General features: G+C 44.3%; 1 protein-coding gene across 1 annotated transcript; it reads right to left on the bottom strand.

Annotated features, from left to right (window-relative positions):
• Positions 1–1,626: 1,626 nt before the first annotated feature.
• LOC124803455 (E3 ubiquitin-protein ligase MARCHF2-like) lies at positions 1,627–26,920 on the bottom strand. The gene is made up of 3 exons (XM_047264644.1): positions 26,895–26,920; positions 21,413–21,553; positions 1,627–2,002 (listed from the first exon to the last, which is right to left on the bottom strand). The coding sequence occupies exons 1-3, from the start codon at positions 26,918–26,920 to the stop codon at positions 1,627–1,629; spliced, it is 543 nt and encodes a 180-aa protein (XP_047120600.1).
• Positions 26,921–27,491: the final 571 nt, after the last annotated feature.

The raw sequence follows: 27,491 nt of genomic DNA, 5'->3' as shown, positions 1-27,491 counted from the left end.
CAGACAGGAGCGCCTGCGATGGTGTACTCAACGACGAACCTGGGTGCACGAATGGCAGAACGTCATTTTTTCGGATGAATCCAGGTTCTGTTTACAGCATCATGATGGTCGCATCAGTGTTTGGCGTCATCGCGGTGAACGCACATTGAAAGCGTGTATTCGTCATCGCCATACTGGCTTGTCACCCATCGTGATGGTATGGGGTGCCACTGGTTACACGTCTGGGTCATCTCTTGTTCGCACTGACGGCGCTTTGAACAGTGGACGTTACATTTCAGATGTGTTACGTCCCGTGGCTCTACCCTTCATTCGATCCCTGCGAAACCCTACATTTCAGCAGGATAATGCACGACTGCATGTTGCAGGTCCTGTACGGGCTTTTCTGGATAGAGAAAATGTTCGACGGCTGCCCTGGCCAGCACATTCTCCAGATCTCTCACCAATTGAAAACGTCTGGTCAATGGTGGCCGAGCAACTGGCTCGTCACAATACGCCAGTCACTACTCTCGATGAACTGTGGTATCGTGTTGAAGCTGCATGGGCAGCTGTACCTGTACACGCCATCCAAGCTCTGTTTGACTCAATGTCCAGGCGTATCAAGGCTATTATTACGGCCAGAGGTGGTTGTTCTGGGTACTGATTTCTCAGGATCTATGCACCCAAATTGCGTGAAAATGTAATCACATGTCAGTTCTAGTATAATATATTTGTCCAATGAATACCCGTTTGTCATCTGCATTTCTTCTTGGCGTAGCAATTCTAATGGCCAGTAGTGTAAATAGGTAATCAGTTGTCATCAATCTTTAACACACTTTAAAAATGATACAGGAGTCAAGTTAAAGGAATTCATTGAAAATAAAAGATATAGAATGCAGGGACCCATACGTCAGAGTGTGAGCCCTCCAGCCCCTTGCCTAGTATCGTACAGAAAGGGCACGCTCTCTAGGTAGCTCTCCCAAGCTCCCCTCCCCAACTGTCCGCCTCCCCAGTTATCCGTTGCGCAATTTTCATTCAGGGCTTGACGACATCAACTTGCATCTGGCGTCCCTAGGCAAGGAGGTTTGACGGTAATCTTCCAATGTCTGGAGACGCACCAGAGAGCGATGCGATACAACTCTGACCCCCGCCCACCATGCGGTCCGGCCGCCAGGTGTGACGTTCTGGGGTGCCATTTCATTTCATAGGAGAACGCCCTCGGTAGTCATCTACGGCACCCTTACAGCACAGTGGAATATCTACGATATTCTATACTCTGCTTTTTTGACCCTTCATGGCTTACACTTCAGTAAGATAACGCTCGCCCGCACACGGCGGGAGGTTCTATTGCCTGTCTTCGTGCTTACCAAACCACGTCTTGGTCAGGCAAGGTCCCGGACCACTCTTCCAATTGACAGCGTTTGGAGCGTTGTGGACAGGGCTCCCCAACCAGCTCGGGGTTTTTACGAGCTAACGCCAAATTTGAACGGAATTTGACACGACATCCCTCAGAAGGACATCCAACGAGTCCCACCACGCATAAGTGCGTCAGAGGCAGGGTAAACTGTGTGCCACCGGTGGAATAATAACCGCGTGTGGCGGTGTCTGAAAACGGGGGTCTTTATTGACGGAAGGCGCCTCTAGAGGGCGCTAGTCGAGGATGATGCGGACGACGGCGCAGCGACGCCACCACACGTGCCACGGCACGACGAGGTCGCGGACCAGCAGGCAGACGATGACGAAGTAGCCGAGCAGCACGAGCGCCATGAAGGAGGAGATGACGGCGACGGTGTAGGCGCGCGAGATGCCCAGCTTGAGGCCCTCGGCGGCGAAGTACTGCAGCCCCAGCAGGCAGACGGCCACGATGCCCGCCACGACGAACGTGAGCGCCGCCAGCACCAGCAGGTCCTCCATAAGGCTCTGGCGCACGCGCGGGTGGCAGAACCACAGGCGCAGCGAGCGCGCCACGCTGTAGCGCGGGATGCGCGTCACCGGGAACTCGAACAGGCACAGCTCGCAGTAGTTCCTGCGCACGCAACCAAAGCAACGCAGCCCGCTAGGTGCGCTCTCGTCCAGTCCAGTATAGAGAGCCTGCATAGGGACAGAGTGGCCACGGGTGAAGTTGCCCGTGACTGGTTCATTAGCTATGGCGCCATTTTTCTGCCAAACGTCTTTCGCGCTTCCTATGTTCGCCGTGCCTTTGAGCTGAATTGAAGTTCAGAGGACTTTTGGAAACGATTAAAAGGTATTTGAATTATTGAGAGACCTGTTATGCGTTGCGCATGCATGTTCGATTTAGTTGTATATCGTTTTTAGTAGGTAATTAGAGTTTGCGAACTTAAATACGAGTTGAAATAATGAAGCGTTTTGTGATGAAGTCGGTAGGCCTACATATTTCAAGTAAACACGTTAGTAATTGTATAGTATTGTTTCTGACATCTGTAATTCGTTCTGCAGACGTTCGTAAACGATGTCACGAAGGAATGAGTAACTCTTGTAATAAAGTCCACTTACAACTTTCTTAATGGTATATACACTCCTGGAAATTGAAATAAGAACACCGTGAATTCATTGTCCCAGGAAGGGGAAACTTTATTGACACATTCCTGGGGTCAGATACTTCACATGATCACACTGACAGAACCACAGGCACATAGACACAGGCAACAGAGCATGCACAATGTCGGCACTAGTACAGTGTATATCCACCTTTCGCAGCAATGCAGGCTGCTATTCTCCCATGGAGACGATCGTAGAGATGCTGGATGTAGTCCTGTGGAACGGCTTGCCATGCCATTTCTACCTGGCGCCTCAGTTGGACCAGCGTTCGTGCTGGACGTGCAGACCGCGTGAGACGACGCTTCATCCAGTCCCAAACATGCTCAATGGGGGACAGATCCGGAGATCTTGCTGGCCAGGGTAGTTGACTTACACCTTCTAGAGCACGTTGGGTGGCACGGGATACATGCGGACGTGCATTGTCCTGTTGGAACAGCAAGTTCCCTTGCCGGTCTAGGAATGGTAGAACGATGGGTTCGATGACGGTTTGGATGTACCGTGCACTATTCAGTGTCCCCTCGACGATCACCAGTGGTGTACGGCCAGTGTAGGAGATCGCTCCCCACACCATGATGCCGGGTGTTGGCCCTGTGTGCCTCGGTCGTATGCAGTCCTGATTGTGGCGCTCACCTGCACGGCGCCAAACACGCATACGACCCTCATTGGCACCAAGGCAGAAGCGACTCTCATCGCTGAAGACGACACGTCTCCATTCGTCCCTCCATTCACGCCTGTCGCGACACCACTGGAGGCGGGCTGCACGATGTTGGGGCGTGAGCGGAAGACGGCCTAACGGTGTGCGGGACCGTAGCCCAGCTTCATGGAGACGGTTGCGAATGGTCCTCGCCGACACCCCAGGAGCAACAGTGTCCCTAATTTGCTGGGAAGTGGCGGTGCGGTCCCCTACGGCACTGCGTAGGATCCTACGGTCTTGGCGTGCATCCGTGCGTCGCTGCGGTCCGGTCCCAGGTCGACGGGCACGTGCACCTTCCGCCGACCACTGGTGACAACATCGATGTACTGTGGAGACCTCACGCCCCACTTGTTGAGCAATTCGGCGGTACGTCCACCCGGCCTCCCGCATGCCCAGTATACGCCCTCGCTCAAAGTCCGTCAACTGCACATACGGTTCACGTCCACGCTGTCGCGGCATGCTACCAGTGTTAAAAGACTGCGATGGAGCTCCGTATGCCACGGCAAACTGGCTGACACTGACGGCGGCGGTGCACAAATGGTGCGCAGCTAGCGCCATTCGACGGCCAACACCGCGGTTCCTGGTGTGTCCGCTGTGCCGTGCGTGTGATCATTGCTTGTACAGCCCTCTCGCAGTGTCCGGAGCAAGTATGGTGGGCCTGACACACTGGTGTCAATGTGTTCTTTTTTCCATTTCCAGGAGTGTATTATCCGAAATACTTATTTAGTTACGCCTATAAAAATGTTTGGTTCTTCGCTTTACTAGTCTACATCTACATGATTACTCTCCAATTCACATTTAAGTGCTTGGCAGAGGGTTCATCGAACCACAATCATACTATCTCTCTACCATTCCACCCCCGAACAGCGCGCGGGAAAAACGAACACCTAAACTTTTCTGTTCGAGCTCTGATTTCTCTTATTTTATTTTGATGATCATTCCTACCTATGTAGGTTGTGGTCAACAAAATATTTTCGCATTCGGAAGAGAAAGTTGGTGACTGAAATTTCGTAAATAGATCTCGCTGCGACGAAAAACGTCTTTGCTTTAATGACTTCCATCCCAACTCGCGTATCACATCTGTCACACTCTCTCCCCTATTACGTGATAATACAAAACGAGCTGCGCTTTTTTGCACCCTTTCGATGTCCTCCGTCAATCCCACCTGGTAAGGATCCCACACCGCGCAGCAATATTCTAACAGAGGACGAACGAGTGTAGTGTAAGCTGTCTCTTTAGTGGACTTGTTGCATCTTCTAAGTGTCCTGCCAATAAAACGCAACCTTTGGCTCGCCTTCCCCACAATATTATCTATGTGGTCTTTCCAACTGAAGTTGTTCGTAAAGTATTTAGTTGAATTGACAGCCTTGAGAATTGTACTATTTATCGAGTAATCGATCACCTCACACTTTTCGTTATTTAGCGTCAACTGCCACCTGCCACACCACACAGCAATCTTTTCTAAATCACTTTGCAACTGATACTGGTCTTCCGATGACCTTACTAGACGGTAAATTGCAGGATCATCTGCGAACAACCTAAGAGAACTGCTCAGATTGTCACCCAGTCATTTATATAGATCAGGAAGAGCAGGGGTCCCAGGACGCTTCCCTGAGGAACACCTGATATCACTTCAGCTTTACTCCATGATTTGCCGTCTATTACTACGAACTGCGACCTTCCTGACAGGAAATCACGAATCCAGTCGAACAACTGAGACGATACCCCATAGGCCCGCAGCTTGATTAGAAGTCGCTTGTGAGGAACGGTGTCAAAAGCTTTCCGGAAATCTAGAAATACGGAATCAACTTGAAATCCCCTGTCGATAGCGGCCATTACTTCGTGCGAATAAAGAGCTAGCTGCGTTGCACAAGAACGATGTTTTCTGAAACCATGCTGATTACGTATCAGTAGATCGTTCACTTCGAGGTGATTCATAATGTCTAATTTTAAGGTGTCAGTTTTTTAAAATATTTTTAGTCACGCAAAAGAGGTAGGTCTATTGCAATTTACTGCTTTTTTAAGCTCTTATTTCTTTAACAGCTCGTGCATACTGGTAGCATCATAAGCTTTTCTGAAGCCAATATCTGACAGTCCTTGCTGGAAACGGAAAGGTCCCTGTAATTGTTGTACCATGCTCGCTCGACTTTGCAGCGTGAAACTTTATTTCGTTCCGAATCAGAACACTAGGCATTATTTTGGTTTCAGTATTATTGCCTGATTGTTGACGCAGGCAAGTTGTAAGCACGTTTTCCGCAGATGTCGTGGTTGCTGAAACATTATTCGTAGTAAATAATTGTAGGTATTCTTGAAGACAGTTTTTAATAGGCCTACTTACTGTGGGGTAGAAGGGATACGGTAGTTTTCTTGTTATATTTGGTTGTTATTACAGTAGCCTACATTTAACATTACCTGATTTTTGTAATCTTTTTCGTTTATCTACGAGAGGTATTCAGTAAAGTCGTAAGCAGTTGTTTACTTGTGACATGCAAAACGTTTGAAGACGTGATAAGAAGTACTAATACGTCTCACATTTTTTGCATGTCGCAAGTAAACAACTGCTTACGACTTTCATTCATCTGACGTAATACAGGTACGTTAAATCTTAAGCGTTATGCACTTCCGATACAAAACAAATGCTATAGACTATATTTTTTTATTTACGTTACTTTCATTGCAGTATGTCTAGTAAACGAACTTTAAAAGAGATAAATGCAAGTAACGAATAATTTTTACAGCCACTGTATCAAATTTTCCTGTGCTGTACGTAGTAGGCTACTATGAGTATATTATAGCTGTAAAGAAAGGCATTTAACGAATGATTTCGCCATATTGTCTTGTGCTTTTGATTCGGTGAGTGTATACTCCACTACTGGCCATTCAAAAGTCCCGCCCGCAGTTTGGCAGAAAAATGGCCGCCGTATCGTCCGGTTGGCCACTCTGTCCCTATACAGACTCTCTAGTCCAGTAGCGTAGGGGACTAGGGGCTGGCCACTAGCGTCCCTCACAAGACCGATACTGGTCAGCGCAACGCCAGTAACTTCCCACACTTCATTCTTCAAAAGACTGAACTCCACGGTACAAAACAATCTCAAACGTCTGGCTATCTTACAAAAGAGTTAATCTGTCAACTACACTCCAAGACAGAAACAAAGACGCACCACAGAGGATTCGTCTGAATGGCCCGGAAATCGCTACATGTGTTGTACGAGGGTCGTTCGATAAACAGTGCCCCACATAAAAAAAAGTCATTAATGTACACTACTCGCCATTAAAAATGCTACACCAAGAAGAAATGCAGATGACAAACGGCTATTCATTGGACAAATATTTTACGCTTGAACTGACATGTGATTACATTTTCACGCAATTTAGGTGCATAGATCCTGAGAAGTCAGCACGCAGAACAACCACCTCCGGGCGTAATAACGGCCTTGATACGCATGGGTATTGAGTCAAACAGAGCTTGAATGGCGTGTACAGGTACAGCTGATCATGCAGCTTCAACACGATGCCACAGTTCATCAAGAGTAGTGACTGGCGTATTGTGACGAGCCAGTTGCTCGGCCACCATTGACCAGACGTTTTCAATTGGTGAGAGATCTGGAGAATGTGCTGGCCAGGGCAGCAGTCGAATATTTTCTGTATCCAGAAAGGCCCGTACCGAACCTGCAACATGTGGTCGTGCGTTACCTTGCTGAAATGTAGGGTTTCGCAGGGATTGAATGAAGGGTAGAGTCACGGGTCGTAACACATCTGAAATGTAACGTCCTCTGTTCAAAGTGCCGTCAGTGCGAACAAGAGGTGACCGAGACGTGTAACCAATGGCAGCCCATACCATCACGCCGGGTGATACGCCAGTATGGCGATGACAAATACACGCTTCCAATGTGCGTTCACCGCGATGTCGCCGAACACGGATGCGACCATCATGATGCTGTAAACAGAACCTCGATTCATCCGCAAAAATGACGTTTTGTCATTCGTGCACTCAGGTTCGTCGTTGAGTACACCATCGCAGGCGCTCCTGTCTGTGATCCAGCGTCAAGGGTAACGGCAGCCATGGTCTCCGAGCTGATAATCCATACTGCTGCAAACGTTGAACTGTTCGTGCAGATGGTTGTTGTCTTGCAAACGTCCCCATCTGCTGACTCAGGGATCGAGACGTCGTTGCACGATCCGTTACAGCCATGCAGATAAGATGCCTTTCATCTCGACAGCTAGTGATACGAGGCCGTTGGGATCCAGCAAGGCGTTCCGTATTACCCTCCTGAACCCACCGATTCCATATTCTGCTAACAGTCATTGGATCTCGACCAACGCGAGCAGCAATGTCACGATACGATAAACCGCAATCGCGATAGGCTACAATCCGACCTTTATCTAAGTCGGAAACGTGATGGTACGCATTTCTCCTCCTTACACGAGGCATCACAACAACGTTTCACCAGGCAAGGCCGGTCAATTGCTGTTTGTGTATGAGAAATCGGCTGGAAACTTTACTCATGTCAGCACGTTGTAGGTGTCGCCACCGGCGCCAACCTTGTGTGAATGCTCTGAAAATCTAATCATTTGCATATCAGAGCACTTTCTTCCTGTCCGTTAAATTTCGCGTCTGTAGCACGTCATCTTCGTGGTGTAGCAATTTTAATGGCCATTAGTGTACATAGGCCAACGTCCTTGCTGGTGCTTTACATTTAATGTTAGTTCTGTGCGCCGGTGAAGTTTCGAACCATTCTGGCAGATGGCAGAGCCGTTGTACAGCGTCAAAATGACGTCTGCGTACGACTCACGTTACAAGCAGCGTGCTGTTATTGAATTGTGTGCAGAAAAAGAAACCGTGGTGAACACCCCCATAAACGTTTGTGTGCAGTCTATGGCGATGCTGCAGCTGATAGGAGTACAGTTGGTCGATCGGTGAACAAAGTTACAGCCTCAGGAAATGCAGAAACAGAGCTCCCCTATCAGCCTCGCTCGGGACTTCCTGTCACAGCCACTGCTCACGACATGCTGAATCGTGCGGATGCCATCATTCGTGCCGACCGGCTCATGAAAACTCAATAATTAACGCTACAGTTGTCGATCAGCATTGGAAGTGCGTCTGCCATGATCGAGACTCTCGGATATTCGAAGAGGTGCTGACGTTGGGTTCCGCGAAAGCTCACAGCGAACCACAAGATTCAAAGAAAGGTCATTTTGTCTCAATTGTTGGAGCGTTTTGAGACCGGCAGCGAGGCCTTTCAGTACGTATCGTTACGGGGGACGAAAGCTGGGTGCACCACCTTGCGCCGGAAACAAAAAGGCATCACCCTCATTCACCACAAAAGAAGAGCTTCAAGACAACCTCCTCTGCCGGAAAAGTCATGGTCAGTGTCTTCTGGGATTGTGATGGCGTCATTCTCACGGATGTGATGCCAAGAGGGTCAACCATCAATTCAGAGGCATACACGAAGACTCTGAATAAACTCGAGAACTGTTTCTGACGTGTTCGATCGGACAAGAATCGAGCAGAAATCTTACTCCAACACGATAATGCACGCCCACACACAAGTCTGAGAACCAGGGAACACATCGCCAAATTGCGTTGGATATCACTGCCTCATCCACCTTATAGTCCAGACCCGGCACCCTCGGACTTCCATCTCTTTGGGTCGCTTAAAGATTCTCTACAGGGAACTCATTTTGAAGACGACAGGAGTGTCAGTCATGCAGTGCAAACATGGCTACGGCTACAGGCCAAGAACTTTTACCCGCAGGAAATACATGCTCTTCGACAACGTTGGCGTACGGTCGTAGAACATGATGGAGACTATGTAAAAAATAGGACATGGACAAGACATGTTAATGTATATTGCCACCAAATTCTGACTCTTAACAATAAATACATTCTGAGAAAAAAATTGTGGGGAATTACTTATTGAACGACCCTTGTTCATGGACAGACAAACAAATGATTACAATAAAAAAAAACTGAATTAGTTATTCAAGAGAAAGAGGTTCACAAATTGAGAAAGTCAATAATGCGCGCTGGTCCACCTCTGGCCCTGATGCAAATAGTTATTCGGCTTGGCATTGATTGATGGATTACTGGATGTCCACCTGAGTGATATCGTGCCAAATTTCTTCAGCTTGGCGCGTTATACTGTCAAAATCCCCAGATGGTTAGAGTACCCTGCCCAAAGTCCACCAAACTCTCTCAGTTGGACAGAGATCCGGCGACTTTGCTGGCCAAGGTAGGCATTGGCAAGCACGAAGACAGGCAATAGAATCTCTCGTCGTGTGCGGGCGAGTACTATCTTGTTGAAATGCAAGCTCAGGATGGGTTGCCAAGGAGAGCTACAAAAGGGGCGTAGAATATCGTCGACGTACCACTGTGCTGCGCGGGTGCCTCAGATGTCAACCATAGGGGTCCCGCTATGAAAAGAAATGGCACCCAACACGAACGCTCCCAGTTGTCGGGTCATACGGTGCGCGATAGTCAGGCTGCAACGCTTGCCATTGACCTCTGCACACCAACAAGACCGTTTGCAGTGGTTTTGGGCACATGGGAATTTAAGGAGATGGGACCTGGATAAACTGACTAAACCAGAGGTTGTACAGAGTTTCAGAGGGAACATAAGGGAACAATTGACAGGAATGGGGGAAAAAATACAGTAGAAGAAGAATGGGTAGCTTTGAGAGATGAAATAGTGAAGGCAGCAGAGGATCAAGTAGGTAAAAAGACGAGGGCTAGTAGAAATCCTTGGGTAACAGAAGAAATATTGAATTTAATTGATGAAAGGAGAAAATATAAAAATGCGGTAAATGAAGCAGGCAAAAAGGAATACAAACGTCTCAAAAATGAGATCGATAGGAAGTACAAAATGGCTAAGCAGGGATGGCTAGAGGACAAATGTAAGGATGTAGAGGCTTATCTCACTAGGGGTAAGATAGATACTGCCTACAGAAAATTAAGGAGACCTTTGGAGAAAAGAAATCCACTTGTATGAATATCAAGAGCTCAGATGGAAACCCAGTTCTAAGCAAAGAAGGGAAAGCAGAAAGGTGGAAGGAGTGTATAGAGGGTGTATACAAGGGCGATGTACTTGAGGACAATATTATGGAAATGGAAGAAGATGTAGATGAAGATTAAATGGGAGATACGATACTGCATGAAGAGTTTGACAGAGCACTGAAAGACCTGAGTCGAAACAAGGCCCCGGGAGTACACAACATTCCATTGGAACTACTGACGGCCTTGGGAGAGCCAGTCCTGACAAAACTCTACCATGTGGTGGGCAAGATGTATGAGACAGGCGAAATGCCCTCAGACTTCAAGAAGAATATAATAATTCCAATCCCAAAGAAAGCAGGTGTTGAAAGATGCGAAAATTACCGAACTACCAGTTAATAAGTCACAGCTGCAAAATACTAACGCGAATTCTTTACAGACGAATGGAAAAACTAGCAGAAGCCGACCTCGGGGAAGATCAGTTTGGATTCCGTAGAAATGTTGGAACTCGTGAGGAAATACTAACTTTACGACTTATCTTAGAAGAAAGATTAAGGAAAGGCAAACCTACGTTTCTAGCATTTGTAGACTTAGAGAAAGCTATTGACAATGTTGAATGGAATACTCTCTTCCCAATTCTGAAGGTGGCAGGGGTAAAATACAGGGAGCGAAAGGCTATTTACAATTTGTACAGAAACCAGATGGCAGTTATAAGAGTCGAGGGACATGAAAGGGAAGCAGTGGTTGGGAAGGGAGTGAGACAGGGTTGTAGCCTCTCCCCGATGTTATTCAATCTGTATATTGAGCAGGCAGTAAAGGAAAAAAAGAAAAATTCGGAGTAGGTATTAAAATCCATGGAGAAGAAATAAAAACTTTGAGGTTCGCTGATGAACACTGTAATTCTGTCAGAGACGACAAAGGACTAGGAAGAGGAAGAGCAGTTGAACGGAATGGAGTGGACAGTGTCTTGAAAGGAGGATATAAGATGAACATCAACAAAAGCAAAACGAGGATAATGGAATGTAGTCAAATTAAGTCGGGTGATGAAGAGGGAATTAGATTAGGAAATGAGACACTCAAAGTAGTAAGGGAGTTTTGCTATTTGGGGAGCAAAATAACTGATGATGGTCGAAGTAGAGAAGATATAAAATGAAGACTGGCAATGGCAAGGAAAGCGTTTCTGAAGAAAAAAAAATTGTTAACATCGAGTATAGATTTAAGTGTCAGGAAGTCGTTTCTGAAAGTATTTGTATGGAGTGTAGCCATGTATGGAAGTGAAACATGGACGAGAAATATTTTGGCTAGAAGAGAACTGAAGCTTTCGAAATGTAGTGCTACAGAAGAATGCTGAAGATTGGATGGGTAGGTCACATAACTAAAGAGTAGGTGTCGAATAGAATTGGGGAAAAGAGGAGTTTGTGGCACAACTTGACAAGAAGAAGTGACCGGTTGGTAGGACATGTTCTGAGGCATCAAGGGATCACCACTTTAGTATTGGAGGGCATCGTGGAGGGTAAAAAATCGTATAGGGAGACCAAAAGATGAGTACACTAAGCAGACTCACAAGGATGTAGGCTGCAGGAGGTACTGGGAGATGAAGAAGCTTTCACGGGATAGGGTGGCATGGAGAGCTGCATCAAACCAGTCTCAGGACTGAAGACCACAACAACAAAATTGACCTAGAATCTCATGGACGAAGATAGAATTGTCTTCAGTGAGGAGAGCAGCTCCGAGCTGAACCCAGACGACCAGCGAACACATGTCTGGAGACTAGCCAGAAGGCGGAGCAGTACCACCCTGACTCTCGATCACAATAAGGCCCAGCAACCAGGTGTGACGGTCTGGGATGCGATTTCACTTCACAGCAGGATCTCTTTGGTTGTCATTCGCGGAACCCTTACAGCACAGTGGTACGTCGATACTTCCGAGAGGTACTATTGCCACTCGCTGTGTGCAGGCGAGCATTATTTTGCTAAACGTAAAATATTTTTTAAACTCATCGATCTAATAGTTTTTATAATAATCAATGTCAATTTAATAAATTTTTATATGTTGTACTGCATATTTTATATACATAGCTTTTGCCATGGGTATAACTAGTCTTATATTTTAAAAATCAAAAGAGTAGATGCTTTTATTATAAAATTTCGTCAAAAAGGTCGTAATAATATTTTTCGCGAAAATCTAATTGTTCATTGAGCAGCATTGATGATTTGGTTTTCAAATGAGCATATATCTCGATTTCTTCTAGGATATTCATAATTAAGCCTTTATTTGCATAATGAAGAACTTGTAAATTTTGTAAAAAAAAAATTTAATCAGCGGTCTCATCAGTTAATCAGACATACATAATGCGGAACGTACTCTTGGCTGCTACCCTACTGCTATAAAAAATATTGCTATGAAAACTACAGTTAAAGTAAGACGACTCTGCAGCATCCAACAAAGATGCAGTTGTGATGTGACCACTCGGTATAACCGATATATACCACAACTCCAAGGACTTTCACATCTATGATGTAACTGACACTGTAATAGTATTAAGGTTGCCCATAGAGGGCACAACTATTACACATCGTAGTTTACTGTTTTTATTCAAAATATAAATAAGCTGTACACATACTAACTATCTGTTAATCAGACATTTAAATGAATCAATTTTATGTTATTAGTGTATTTCCTACTTTTATACTTTGACGATGGCGTCGTGTTATGAACGCTGATTGGCAGTTGTGAAGTAGTGTGACAAGAAGTAGGTGGAGCCTCTGCATATTTAAGCTCGTGCTTAGCACTCATAACCATCAGTTGACTGCGTAGCAGCGAGGAGAGCTCCGCCTACCATCCTAAGGGAGCCATGGGCATAATTAATCTTATTTTATCTTGTTAAATTTTGACATCATTAGACACTTTCATTTTATTTAAAGATTGGTTTCTAGTATTTTCTAAAATTTATCCACAGGTCTGATGATGGTTTTGTAAAAAGAACCGAAACCCGTTACCTATATCATTAAAACATAAATGGTGTGATCAAGACTGAACTTTAGCCAAAATATAATAATTAATTGATCTCTGTTTTCCAAAAATGTTTACTAAAATTTCTTTCTGTTTGTTTGGATCATTAATTTCAGAAGCATTATATTCAGAAAAGTGGAGATAATGGACTTGTACCACTATTGAAATAAGCCCTTCATATATAAGTAGAGGCGTACGAGTAATACATTCCAATAGGTTTTTAATTCTAAAAACAATTATACTCGATATCAGAAACCATTTAAATTTTTTGGAAAAATTAGTTTCTCTCCTAAGCTACAATGTGTCTACAATGACGTAATTTTTTACGTTTGATACCGCCAACAAAAATTGTTGCAAATAGTGTGAGTAGGAAAAAACGTAATAAATTAAAGCCCCAAGCTTGATGCTGAAGTTCTGCTTCATTAACAGCGAAAATGTAGTAAATCTGCTTTTCATGTATGGTCCAAGATTCGTCGGACTATCTTACGTGGCAGTAACACATCGTGCGGAAGTTACGTCCGTCCTTAAGTTTTGCACGCCAGTGTATCTATCGGAAAGAAAATGAATCGATAACGAAGAAACCTCTTTAGCTATAGTGGACACCAAGATAGACATTAAGAAGTTTAAAAGAAGGAAGACTTACCAATCGACGAAATATCAGAATTTCCGCCTAAACAGAAGGGACACTACGTTTCTCTTGTACAGCAGAGATTAAAAAAAAAAGAGAGAGATCTCATAAACTAAGACACCAGCAAAAGAAATTAAACTGAAAATAGGCACCAGAAAATGACGTCATAGCAGCTATTACCATTACGGCACTGGTCAAAACGTACGACAAGTGTCGGAAATTTCTTTTGACCCGATCAGAAAATCGAATCATAAAAACATGCTTGACTTCAGTATTCGTCCAGAGGGGGAAAAGTTGTCAACTATTGTCAACTGCGTAGTAGCATCTCAACGAACTAGTCACAAATAGTCGCAGGTGTAGCGCCTGCTGCGGAAGATGTATGAATTGATTGAGACTTGATGGGGGTGTCCATCCGTAAAAAGAATGCAACAAATTTGGTTAACCGTGAGCGATGTTATGTTACGTGTCTAGGTGCAAGGCGTAGGGTTTTTTTTCGAATTCTTTAGCGATTGCTGAGACGATGGTTAGGTTGGAACATAAGTACACAACTTAAATTTATTTGCAGACGCAGCTCTATATCATGTCATAGACATTTATTTTTCATTAAGTGACTGTGTATCTTTCTACAGATAACACCATGATGACGTTTATCGAACGCTGTTCTGTTGCTGGCGTGGGTTATTTCTCCGGACATCTTACGTAATCAGTCAACACGTCTCTTTGTCAACTGCCACGCTGTATTTAGCGTAATTTTGGTAAAATAGAATTTCTGCGTAAAATATGACACGTTCTATAACTTACAATAGCAGATATACTTCGAGCCTACATTTCAGTACAGTATTTAACACGTATTCCAGTCTTTTAGTCAGTCACGAACGTCTGTTGGGTCAACAAGAAGTTTTGATGCTAATCGTCGACTTTGGCTGGTGACGCAGTGACGCTATGACATGATTTCTCGGTGCGTATTTTGAGCTGCTCTTTTTTATAACGCTATATGTTGCCGTGGGTTTCGAAAAAAATCGTATATTATATCTCTAATACTGTCTCTTCTTTTCCGGAGGCAGTGATAATATTTAGGTCGATTTATCAGCCTTCTTTTCTTTACGGTAAATTGTTTTTAAAATATCTACTGTTTATCGAGAACCCCACCACAGCTGTGGGGCTTTTTTTATTTCTTATGTTATTCGTTATGTTTCCTTTCCGAAAAATAGTTAAAATTCTTCTCATGACAACCATTTGTCACCATTTCGATTTATTACTGGTAGTTTTATACATCGCATATCGTAGTCTCCATTTCCCAGAAACATCGCTCACTGGAAGAGAAGTCAAAATAAGTGAACACGTTGCTCGGCTTATCCCTAGAGAGTTCGGAGAAAGTTGCGATCAAAGTTTTTGGGGTACTTTATGGGCCGTTGAGCGAGCGACTAGCATAATCGACGCTGTGGCACAGTGGCTAGTGTGCTGAATTCACACATCTGCGCACCGTTTTGAAACCAAGCTATTACGTGTATTTTAGTTTTTCATTTATCTATCCATGAACACAGAAGAAATAAATCAGAAAATTATTTGAAATTGTTACTGGTAAAATTCCTGAAGCATATCTTGATTCATTATCAATTGTAAGTGATCCGCTATGGGTAGTTCGCCGCGAAAGTATTGCCAACGAGTGAAATGTTAAGGAACGTTAACGGCGTTCGTTTCCCGGATGAGATTCATACGAATAAATGTCACTGTGGAAAAGCTGAGTTCGCGCGATGCTCGAAGTGTTTGGAATTTCTGTGTTTCGAATATTGTACGATCGGTATCATCCAAGGCAATGTACCGAATCTTCCTGCAGTACAGACGTAAGAATAAAGTATAAGAATTAATATGAGAGTTGATATGAGAATGAAATATAAGAATACGTGAATTTAAAAAGATCGTTACTCTTGAAAATACCATAAACACACATATATAAGTGTCATGCATTTATTATGTAATATGTGAAACCTAGTTGAAATTTTACGATTAATGTAACATCCTTGTATCCCATAACTTGATAAGAAACATTCCTGTTGTAACCTTCTTTGGGCAGATAGAGGAAAAAATAAAATAACTGAAAACAATAATCGGGTTTCGAAGACGAGGCGCAAAAGTAAAATAATAAATAAATAAATAATGACTAAAAGCATAAAGCTATGCATTGCGCCACTATTTCCACTGCTATTATTGTACGCTAAAAGGTCTCTAAGTAATGTCGAAAACTTTGACTCTCGAATCTCAGAAACGGTCGAGTGTCGACGAATAATTCGAGGCCCGTATTCGCTTTTTTTCACTCCTGTTCCACTGAGCGAAGTTTCTGAGAAATAGGGATATGGGACTTGCCGTGTTCTCCCCGTGAGTACATACAGCATTATATTCGGAACTGCGTGTCACTGTTTCCTCTTGATCTGCGTAGGTAAAGCGTACTTTTCGTTACTAGCTTCTACTTATTTGCTATAAATATATGTTTTCAGTTCATGCTGCGTATCGAGATCCCCACCACACCTGTAGTGCTCCATTTTACGATACTCCATACGACCGATTAAAAAAAAAAGTTTCTCTTATTTATATGTGATTGAGGTAATGATCCGAGTTGATGGTGGCGTACCTGCATATTGTGGATCTATTTCTGCACTGAGTATGGGATTGCCACATGGTCGATTTGGAACCCACCTAACTGCTGGACTGGTGAGTGCCACCATTGGTGGGACATCGACTGCGAGAATGCAATCGTCACTAGGAAAGTTGCATACCAGGAATACAGTAACAAAAAATCCCGAGAAAATTTTCAGGCTTTCAACAGAACACGAAAAACAACCGCAAAAATTATCAGACAAGCCGAGAGAAAATTCATGTAAGAACAGTTGCACTCTACAAAGGACAAGTTCTGTAACTACAACACAAGAGATTTCTACAGGTCGTTTGTAGGGCAAATCCGAGGACACACACCAGCGAACCTCTGCTTCAGGAAAAGTGATTGAATATTGGCGCTGACAAATAAGGATAACTGCAAGGTGCTGGAAGAGTATTTCTCAGAACTTCTGAATTGCCCAGTACTCACAGAGAGATTCATAGAGGAAGAACCGACAGAGAAGCACACAGACTCACTACCCCCGACACAAGAGGAGGTCCACAGACACATCCTCAAACTCAAAAACAACACAACATTTGGTGAAGACGGCATAGTGGCCGAACTACTAAAAACCTCGGACCAAATTCAGTGAGAGAACTCAGACAGATCATTACAGCTATCTGGACATCAGAAAAGCTGCCAGGCGAGTGGAAATGCGCCCCGATTCATCCATTACATAAAAAAGGCGAACGTACAGACGTAAATAACTATAGGGGCGCCGGCGGTGTGGCCTTGCGGTTCTAGCGCTTCAGTTTGGAACCGCGTGACCGCTACGGTCGCAGGTTCGAATCCTGCGTCGGGCATGGATGTGTGTGATGTCCTTAGGTTAGTTAGGTTTAATTAGTTCTAAGTTCTAGGCGACTGCTGACCTCAGCAGTTAAGTCGCATAGAGCTCAGAGCCATTTGAACTATAGGGGCATTTCCCTACTACAAGTCACACACAAGATCCTTTCAGCGTGCCTACTCAAAAGGAGACAGGACCAGCTGGGACACATGATCGGCGAGTACCAGGCGAGCTTCAGACCTGGTCGCTCCTGCGCAGAACAAATCTTCAATTTGAAAACTACCCTGAACATCAAAGCCCTCAGAAATACGGCAGTCGTATGCACGTTCGTTGCCTTGAAAAAAGCGTATGACTCCGTTGGCAGCCAGACATTGTTCATTTTGTCTGGACAAGAAGACGCGGCGACTGATCAAACTGACACTGACAAACACGACGTCGAATGTTAAATTTAGGTGGGAAATCCCTGAACCCTTTGAGATCAGGATAGGCGTGCGTCAATGTGATGGTCTCTCACCACTCCTGTTCAACCTAGTGTTGGACAAAGTCATTAAGGAATCGGAGAAAGAGCTGAAATTACAAGGATACTGGAAGCCAGTGCGACTAGGACGACCCAAGGATGAACTGGAGGTTGGCTGTTTAGCCTTCGCAGACGATCTGGTGCTACTTGCAGACAACGAAACCACAGCAATCAGGCAGGTAGAAGTTCTCAAAGAGTGCGGAGAAAAAGAAGGGCTACAGATCTCCTTCCAAAAAACAGAGTTCTTCTGCACGAAATTCAACAACCTAAATTTAAACACAAAATTTGGCAAGATCAACAGAATGGCACATTTTAAGGTTATTTCCAAGAATGATTGCCTATCGAAGTCGAGGGGTCCAAACGGTACGTATCGAGCGTGCAATCGTAAATCGATCGTGCGACTCAGCTGGCGGGCGTTCTGATCAATTATTTGTGATCTTCATTTTTATCTGTTTTGCATCGTTCCCTTAGTTGCTCTAAATTACATACCTCCGCGAATTATTCGTGAGTTTCTAGGGAAACCCAGCCGATTTATGTCGTTAGTTAGTTGGATGTCTGGTGTACTTCTTCGACGGATTCTCTCACATCGAAGAATCTAATTTCATGTTTATCCAACGTAGAAAATTGTTCGACTTTTTGTCGCAAATATGGAGTACTACCAGACGAGGAAAGAGGGGATTGTGTAGACTGTGGTGGTGCGAAGTGTGTAAAACTTCGTAAGAACAGTTTCGATGCTGAAATGCCGTTACATTTTCATTGCGGACAGTGCGGAAAACGAACGACTTTCAGGAAGAATACATGGTTCGACTCATTCAAATTATCCATTCAGACCACCGTAATGGACTTTCACATGACCACAAGACGACGACGAGTAAGGTAAGTCGTCTCCTTTGCAGTGACAAGTAGTTTTGTAACGCTTTTCTTTCGTCTTTACAGTATGGACCAACGTAAACATACTCATAACGCCCGCCACCAGAGCCGCATGATCGATTTACGATCGCACGCTCGATATGTATCGTTTGGACCCCTCGACTTCGATAGGCAATCATTCTTGGGAATTACCCATTTTAAATACCTAGGGGAAGTGCTGGAACCGACAGGAAGGGAGAAAATCACGCAGAACACCAGGTTACTGAAGAAGAAGAGAGCCTTATACAAAACACAGGGTATCTACAACAAAAATGTCTGTTTGCCTCCATAAGGATTCGTCACTAGAATACTGTAACCAAAACTGAGTTGCTATACGCCTACGAGACACTAACGCTACACACCAAGTGCGACCTAGAGAAGATGCTCAGAGAGGAAAGAATAATTAGCAGGAAAATTATTCGACCAAAACTCACAGACGAAGGACACAGGCTTCACTCCAGAGACACGGCAGAGAAGTTGTCAAAGGGCATCAGAAAAAGGCTACTAAAATTCTACGGCCCTATCAGTAGACTCCCACAGACCAGACTCACCAAGAGAATACTTAGATACTTAGAGGCTCAAAACCACTGCACCTCAGATGGCACAAGTCAAAATTCAGCTGGAAAAAGCACAGATAGATTCAGCGGACATCACAGACAAAAGCGTCTATAGACACAAAATACGCAAGTGGAAAGTAATGTCAGAGAAGACGGCCCAGAGACCAAAGTGGACCGAAGAAAGGAAAAGGGCCTTTAGCGAACGTATGAAAGAGTACTAGAAGAACAAGTAGTCATAAACGCTTCGCGTGGTCTGATAAAGGTCTGTAACATGTGTAATAATAACATATGTCACATTTCTTGTAGTGACAATTTTCGCAGCAGCTGTATATAAATTGCAGTTGTTTAAAAAAATGCGTTTTTTGCATGCTGCACATCGAGATTTTTATTTTTATTTATGCATCCAGACGCGTTTCGACTTTTTTAGAATGTATCTTCAGTGGGTGTCCTGAAATATTACGTGATTTGTCCATTTTTGCACATAGGTTATGGTTTCACATCTAGGTTATAGATTTAAAAGCAGTTCCTTATCGGTTTTTTATGAAATGTAAAGGTACGTACAGATAACTTCTAATTCATTGCATCTAAGCAAACTGCTTTTTCTCATCTGGCAACCAGGTGGACATCTTACAGTTCACTTTCAGTTCACTGTTTACATTACACATCACTGTAACTGCCATCTTTTTAATAGAGAGTTTCATTTGTTGTTGTAAGTGTTACCAAGAACCTCAGTTTTCTGCATTCAACTATTTGTGAATGTGTGTATGTGTGTGTGTGTGTGTGTGTGTGTGTGTGTGTGTGTGTGTGTGTGTGTGTATTAGAGAGGGAGAACAATTTCTTATTTTTTATAACAAAATAAAAATTATTTATTTTATTTTTATTACTATTTTACACACCTGATTCCTCTCATAAGTATATACAGGAAAATATAATAATAATAATAATTATTATTATTATTATTTTCATTTATTTATTCTCAAAAATAGTAATAATAATAATTATTTTTAAGAATAAATAAATGAATAAAAATAGTAATAAAAATAAAATAAATAATTTTTATTTTATTATAAAAAATAAGAAATTGCTCTCCCTCTCTAAAACACACACACACACGTTCACGAAACAATTGAATGCAATTGAATGCAGAAAGCTGAGGTTCTTGGTAACACTTAGAAAAACAAGTGAAACTCTCTATTAAAAAGATGGCAGCTACAGTGATGTGTAATGTAAACAGTGAACTGAAAGTGAACTGTAAGATGTCCACCTGGTTGCCAAATGAGAAAAAGCAGTTTGCTTAGATGCAATGAATTAGAAGTTACCTGTAAGTACCTTTCCATTTCATAAAAAAAAAGTTTAGGAACTGTTTTTAAATCTATAACCTATATGTGAAACCATAACGTATGTGTAAAAAGGGACAAATCACGTAATATTTCAGGACACCCACTGAAGATGCCTTGTAAGAGAGGCGAAACGCGTCTGGGTGCATAAATAAAAATAAAAATTTCGATCTGCAGTTGCGAAGAATTTATAATATATGTGATTGATTGTAATAGTTATAATTACAACTATTTTTCGCCCAATATAATAACTTCTCAAAATCAAAATTATTTGCGTTATTTATCCAGAATGAGATTTTCACTCTGCAGCGGAGTGTGCGCTGATATAAAACTTCCTGGCAGATTAAAACTGTGTGCCGGACCGAGACTCGAACTCGGGACCTTTGCCTTTCGCGGGCAAGTGCTCTACCAACTGAGCGTCCCAAGCACGACTCACGACGCCCCGGGGCGTGAGTCGTGCTTGGGTAGCACAGTTGGTAGAGCACTTGCCCGCGAAAGGCAAAGGTCCCGAGTTCGAGTCTCGGTCCGGCACACAGTTTTAATCTTCCAGAAAGTTTCATATCAGCCCACTTGCGTTGTTTATGTTTCAAAATATCGTCAACAATATGACGTTTTAGTTGCCATGTCCCTCACATCGTTTGTCCAGCGTTAACTACGCCAGTGATGAAAGCCGACAGTACTACCGCAATGTCCTCCCTGTCCTATATACTGTAATTTCGCAAGCACCACGCCGTCCGACAGCGTCCACCGGCTGAAAGCAAACACTTGTGGCAGGGGCTGGCGACGCGAGCCTACCTGGAGTGCTGGCTGAGCCACCGCTCGAGACAGGAGAGGTGCACCATGCCCATGGAGCCGCGACACTTGCACGGCGACACCAGAGGCTCCCCGTTGTCGCCCATCAGGCAGATGCGGCAGCTGCGGGACAGCTCGCCGCTGCTGCAGGTCAGCGCCGGCGCGCCGCGACTCGCGTCCTCCGCCTCCGCCGCCCCCGGCGCCGGCACCTCCGCCTCCGCCCCCAGCGCCGGCGCCGCCCCCGGCTCCTCCTCCGCCGGCGGCTGCTGCTGCTGCTCCTCCTCCGTCGCGTCCGCCCTCTCCGGCAGCGACAGCATCACTCCACCCTCTCACCTCACTCTACTCCAATTTCGAATTTTCCGAGAGGAGATGCGCTTCGTTGTTTACTTGCAAGTACTCCAGACCGCGGCAATTTTTATTCCCATTCACTTCCTTATTACGATTTCAATTTCCAACCCCGATTCCGTGGATTTCGCTAATATCATTCCGAAAAGGTGAATTCGTCTGCTTGGAGTCGCAGATGTAACCGTAGCTCTTTATTCCGTGCTGGTCGGGCAGAGACAAAGATAATTTTGCAATCGGTTAGCAATCTCCGTGCGACTTCTGTGGCTATTTCCCGCTTTCGGTTAAGAGACATTACGTTTTCAGGTTTGTAGCGGGGCAACCGATATTATGTTTTCGTACAACAATTTGACACCAAGGAATCCGTTTAGTGTCGAGGCAGTGGACATACATTATTCTTCCTCTACTGCATATTCGCAGCTTTGATAAATTGTAGAAATGATATCACGTAACATGGTAATTTCCAAGAATGATTGCCTGTCGAACGCGTGGGCTCCTAACGATATACATCGAACGTGCCACTCGATGTCGACCACACGACACTGATTGCGCTAGTTATGGATACTGACTAGAGCAACGACAAGAGACGAACGTTTATTAACTTATAGTTAATAACAAATGAAAGAACGAGCAATTCTTTTTCCCATAACCTAGGTACACTTTTGCTATTTCAGTCAGAGATAGCAGGACAATATCAGTAGGGTCAATTTTTCCAGGCAACCGTAAGTTGTAGAAATATATATATCAGAACAGATATAACTTTCCACACTTTATAAACGAGGAATTACATTTCGTCATGTGATGCTCTCGGCACTCGAAACTGCAACACTTTCGCTTATTGCTATTCACACCGGAAACGATAAAATATGTCCCCCTGGCAACGCACTACATATTTACCATAATTCAAGCCACCAGAATCATACGGTCGACATCGAGTCGCACGTTCGATATATATCGTTAGGAGCCCACGCGTTCAATAGGCAATCATTCTTGGAAATTACCGACAATACGTTTTCAGGTTTGTAGCGGGGCAACCGATATCATGTTTTCGTACAAGTTTGACACCAAGTTGACCGTTTAGTGTCGAGGCAGTGGACATACATTGTTCTTCCTAGACTGCATATTCGCAGCTTTGATAAAGTGTAGAAATGACATCATGTTTGGTTTCTTCTTTAATGTGCACCGATTTTCGATCAGACACCATTATCTAGCAAAGCTTTCTATTCACAGCAGGAGTTACATATAAACCTAAAAAAACGCAATTTCAAAAACATCCATGCATCTACTCCTGCATGACCAAACTTTATAAATGTATTTTCCTCAATGAATTTTTTTACGTTTTTAAGTAACTCTTCTTGTCAATAGAAATTGTGCTGGATAACGATGCTTGATGGGAACTGGTCGCACATTAAAGAATAAATTAAACGGGAACTTACAGTGTTACAAGACGTCATTTCTGCACTAACACATACATTAGACCATCGCTAGCAGCAGTGTCATAGGTCAGGCATTGTACCTGGATAACAGGTACCTCTACCTGTACTCCACAAACCAAGCAGAGGACGACACTTACAAGGTAAGTGCGAGACCTCGAACACTCAGAACCGCGTGAAAATCTGCTCAGAATATGAGCTGCTCGTCTCAAATCAATGGTACGAGCCTTTCGTATGCAAAACTGTGCGTCTCACCACGAGAGACATTTAAATGATAATTTATTACAGGTGAAAGTGAGGAACTTTGGTAACGCGAAGAAACAAAATATCGGTATAATAGGACCAAAACCACATTGAAGACAAGGAAAATTTTCCAACCTTTACATGTGTACTTCATTAGCCAATAGCATGGAGAGGATCGTTGCGTTTGTGAAGCAACAATATGAAACATCACAGGTAAACTTACACCACCGTAATTTTATCATCAGACGTTACCAAAGTGAAACACACGCAACTCTCTGCGCCGTTATGCAACCTACGGCAAATACGGGGTGTTGCAAAAAGGTACGGCCAAACTTTCAGGGAACATTCCTCACACACAAATAAAGAAAAGATATTATGTGGAGATGCGTCCGGAAACGCTTAAATTCCATGTTAGAGTTCATTTTAGTTTCGTCAGTATGTATTGTACTTCCTCGATTCACCGCCAGTTGGCCCAATTGAAGGAAGGTAATGTTGACTTCGGTGCTTGTGTTGACATGCGACTCATTACTCTACAATACTAGCATCAAGCACATCAGTACGTAGCATCAACAGGTTAGTGTTCATCACGAACGTAGTTTTCCAGTCAGCGCAATGTTTACAAATGCGGAGTTGGCAGATTCCCATTTGATGTATGGATTAGCACGGGGCAATAGCCGTGGCGCGGTACGTTTGTATCGAGACAGATTTCCAGAACGAAGGTGTCCCGACAGGAAGACGTTCGAAGCAATTGATCAGCGTTTTAGGGGGCACGGAACATTCCAGCCTATGACTCGCGACTGGGGAAGACCTAGAACGACGAGGACACCTGCAATGGACGAGGCAATTCTTCGTGCAGTTGACGATAACCCTAATGTCAGCGTCAGAGAAGTTGCTGCTGTACAAGGTAACGTTGACCACATCACTTTACCGAGAGTTGTTTCCGTACCATGTACAGCGTGTGCAGGTACTATCAGCAGCTGATTGGCCTCCACGGGTACACTTCTGCGAATGGTTCATCCAACAAGTATCAATCCTCATTTCAGTGCAAATGTTCTCTTTACGGATGAAGCTTCATTCCAACGTGATCAAATTGTAAATTTTCACAATCAACATGTGTGGGCTGACGAGAATCCGCACGCAATTGTGCAACCACGTCATCAACACAGATTTTCTGTGAACGTTTGAGCAGGCATTGTTGGTGATGTCTTGATTGGGCCCCATGTTCTTCCACCGACTAGACAGCTTGATGAAGGTACACTACTGGCCATTAAAATTGCTACACCACGAAGATGACGTGCTACAGACGCGAAATTTAACCGACAGGAAGAAGATGCTGTGATATGCAAATGATTAGCTTCTCAGAGCATTCACACAAGGTAGGCGCCGGTGGCGACACCTACAACGTGCTGACATGAGTAAAGTTTCCAACCGATTTCTCATACACAAACAACAGCTGACCGGCGTTGCCTGGTGAAACGTTGTTGTGATGCCTGGGGTAAGGAGATGAAATGCGTACCATCACGTTTCCGACTTTGATAAAGGTCGGGTTGAAGCCTATCGCGATTGCGGTTTATCATATCGCGACATTTCTGCTCGGTTTGGTTGAGATCCAATGACTGTTGGCACAACATGGAACCGGTGGGTTCAGGAGGGTAATAAGGAAAGCCTTGCTGGATCCCAACGGCCTCGTATCACTAGCCGTCGAGATGACAGGCATCTTATACGCATGGCTGTAACGGATCATGCAGCCACGTTTCGATCCCTGAGTCAACAGATGGGGACGTTTGCAAGACAACAACCATCTGCACGAATAGTTCGGCGACGTTTGCAGCAGTATGGACTATCAGCTCGGAGACCATGGCTGCGGTTACCCTTGACGATGCATCAGAGACAGGAGCGCCTGCGATGGTGTACTCAACGACGGACCTGGGTGCACGAATGGCAAAACGCCATTTATTCGGATGAATCGAGGCTCTGTTTACAGCATCATGATGGTCGTATCCGTTTTTGGCGACATTACGGTGAACGCACATTGGAAGGGTGTATTCGTCATCGCCATACTGGCGTATCACCCGGCGTGATGGTATTGGGTGCCATTGGTTACACGTCACGGTCACCTCTTGTTCGCGTCGACGGCACTTTGAACAGTGGACGATACATTTCAGATATGTTGCGACCCTTGGCTCTGCCCTTCATTCAATCCCTGCGAAACCCTACGTTTCAGCAGGATAATGCACGACCGCATGTTGCAGGTCCTGTACGGGCCTTTCTGGATACAGAAAATGGTCGACTGCTGCCCTGGCCAGCACATTCTGCAGACCTCTCACCAATTGAAATTTTTTTTTAATGTGTGTGAAATCTTATGAGACTTAACTTTCAAGGTCATCAGTCCCTAAGCTTACATACTACTTAACTTAAATTATCCTAAGACAAACACACACACCCATGCCCGTGGGAGGACTCGAACCTCCGCCGGGACCAGCCACACAGTCCATGACTGCAGCGCCTAAGACCGCTCGGCTAATCCCGCGCGGCACCAATTGAAAACGTCTGGTCAATGGTGGCCGAACAACTGGCTCGTCACAATACGCCAGTCACTACTCTTGATGAACTGTGGTATCGTGTTGAAGCTGTAGGGGCAGCTGTACCTGTACACGTCATCCAAGCTCTGTTTGACTCAATACCCAGGCGTGTCCAGGCCGTTATTGCGGGCAGATGTGGTTGTTCTGGGTACTGATTTCTCAGAATCTATGCACCCAAATTGCGTGAAAATGTAATCACATGTCAGTTCTAGTATAATATATTTGTCCAATGAATACCCGTTTATCATCTGCATTTCTTCTTGGTGTAGCAATTTTAATGGCCAGTAGTGTATAATTTTATTAGTGAAAAATGGCTGCAGATAAATGTGGACTCTGTTCCATTCCTCTTTGCTTTGACCGCTTCGTTGAATCCGTGACCAGCCTTGTGGAGACTCAGTAGCTGTGCAACATTATCGGGTCAGTATAAAAAGTTTGTTGTCCACTTAGCATAATTATTTCAAGCAAAATATGGCAACAAGTCAGGACAGTGAAAAAATAATTTTTCCTCTTTATCGACACCTTTTTCTTCGCGATACCAAAGTTCCTGTCTTAATCGCTGAATAGGTGCCGTGGTTCAAATGGTTCAAATGGCTCTGAGCACTACGGGACTTAACTTCTGCGGTCATCATTCCCCTAGCTCTTAGAACTACTTAAACCTAACTAACCTAAGGACATCACACACAACCATGCCCGAGGCAGGATTCGAACCTGCGACCGTAGCGGTCGCGCGGTTCCAGACTGTAGCGCCTAGAACCGCTCGGCCACTTCGGCCGGCAATAGGTGCTGTTTCAAATGTGTCTCGTAGGTGTAGTTTTCATGAATGAGATCAACGATTTATATTCTAAGCACATTCTGGTGCGGTTCTGAGCATTCGAGGTCACTTACTTCCCTTGTTCGCGCATCATTGCCATTTTCGCCTCTTCTTGTTTCGTTCGCCGATATTATGGGGAAGTAATATCGTAATTACCTTTGAGTAAGAACTTGAATTTCTCTCATTTTAGCGTCGTGGTCAATTCTACAGACGTGTGTGATAAAGGTGAAATAGTACCTTTGTTTTATAACTCGTTTTACAACGTGGCCCACTCGAAATTGTGTTTTAATATTCGACATCTACATCAGCATCTACACTCGTCAAACCACTGTGAGGTGCGTGGCGGAGGATACGTCTCTTGCACCAATTATAGGACATTTTTCCGTTCCATTCAAGTATGGAGCACGATGAGAATGAGTGTTTGAATGTCTTTGTGTGTATTGTAATTAATCTAATCTTATTTTCATGACTGCTATGGGAGCGATATTTAGGGGACTGTAGTATCTTTCTAGAGTCGACTCTTGATGCTTTGCTAGTAGACTTTCTCGGGATAGGTTCTGTCCATCTTAAAGAGTCTGCCAGCGCAACTCTTGCAAGATTTCAGTGATACTCTCCCATGGGCCAAACAAACCTGTGACCATTCGTGCTGTCCTTCTCTGTGTACATTCAAC

Source organism: Schistocerca piceifrons, chromosome 6 (assembly GCF_021461385.2).
Source record: "Schistocerca piceifrons isolate TAMUIC-IGC-003096 chromosome 6, iqSchPice1.1, whole genome shotgun sequence".
Lineage (NCBI taxonomy): Eukaryota > Metazoa > Arthropoda > Insecta > Orthoptera > Acrididae > Schistocerca > Schistocerca piceifrons.
This window is presented reverse-complemented; position numbering and strand designations above follow the sequence as displayed.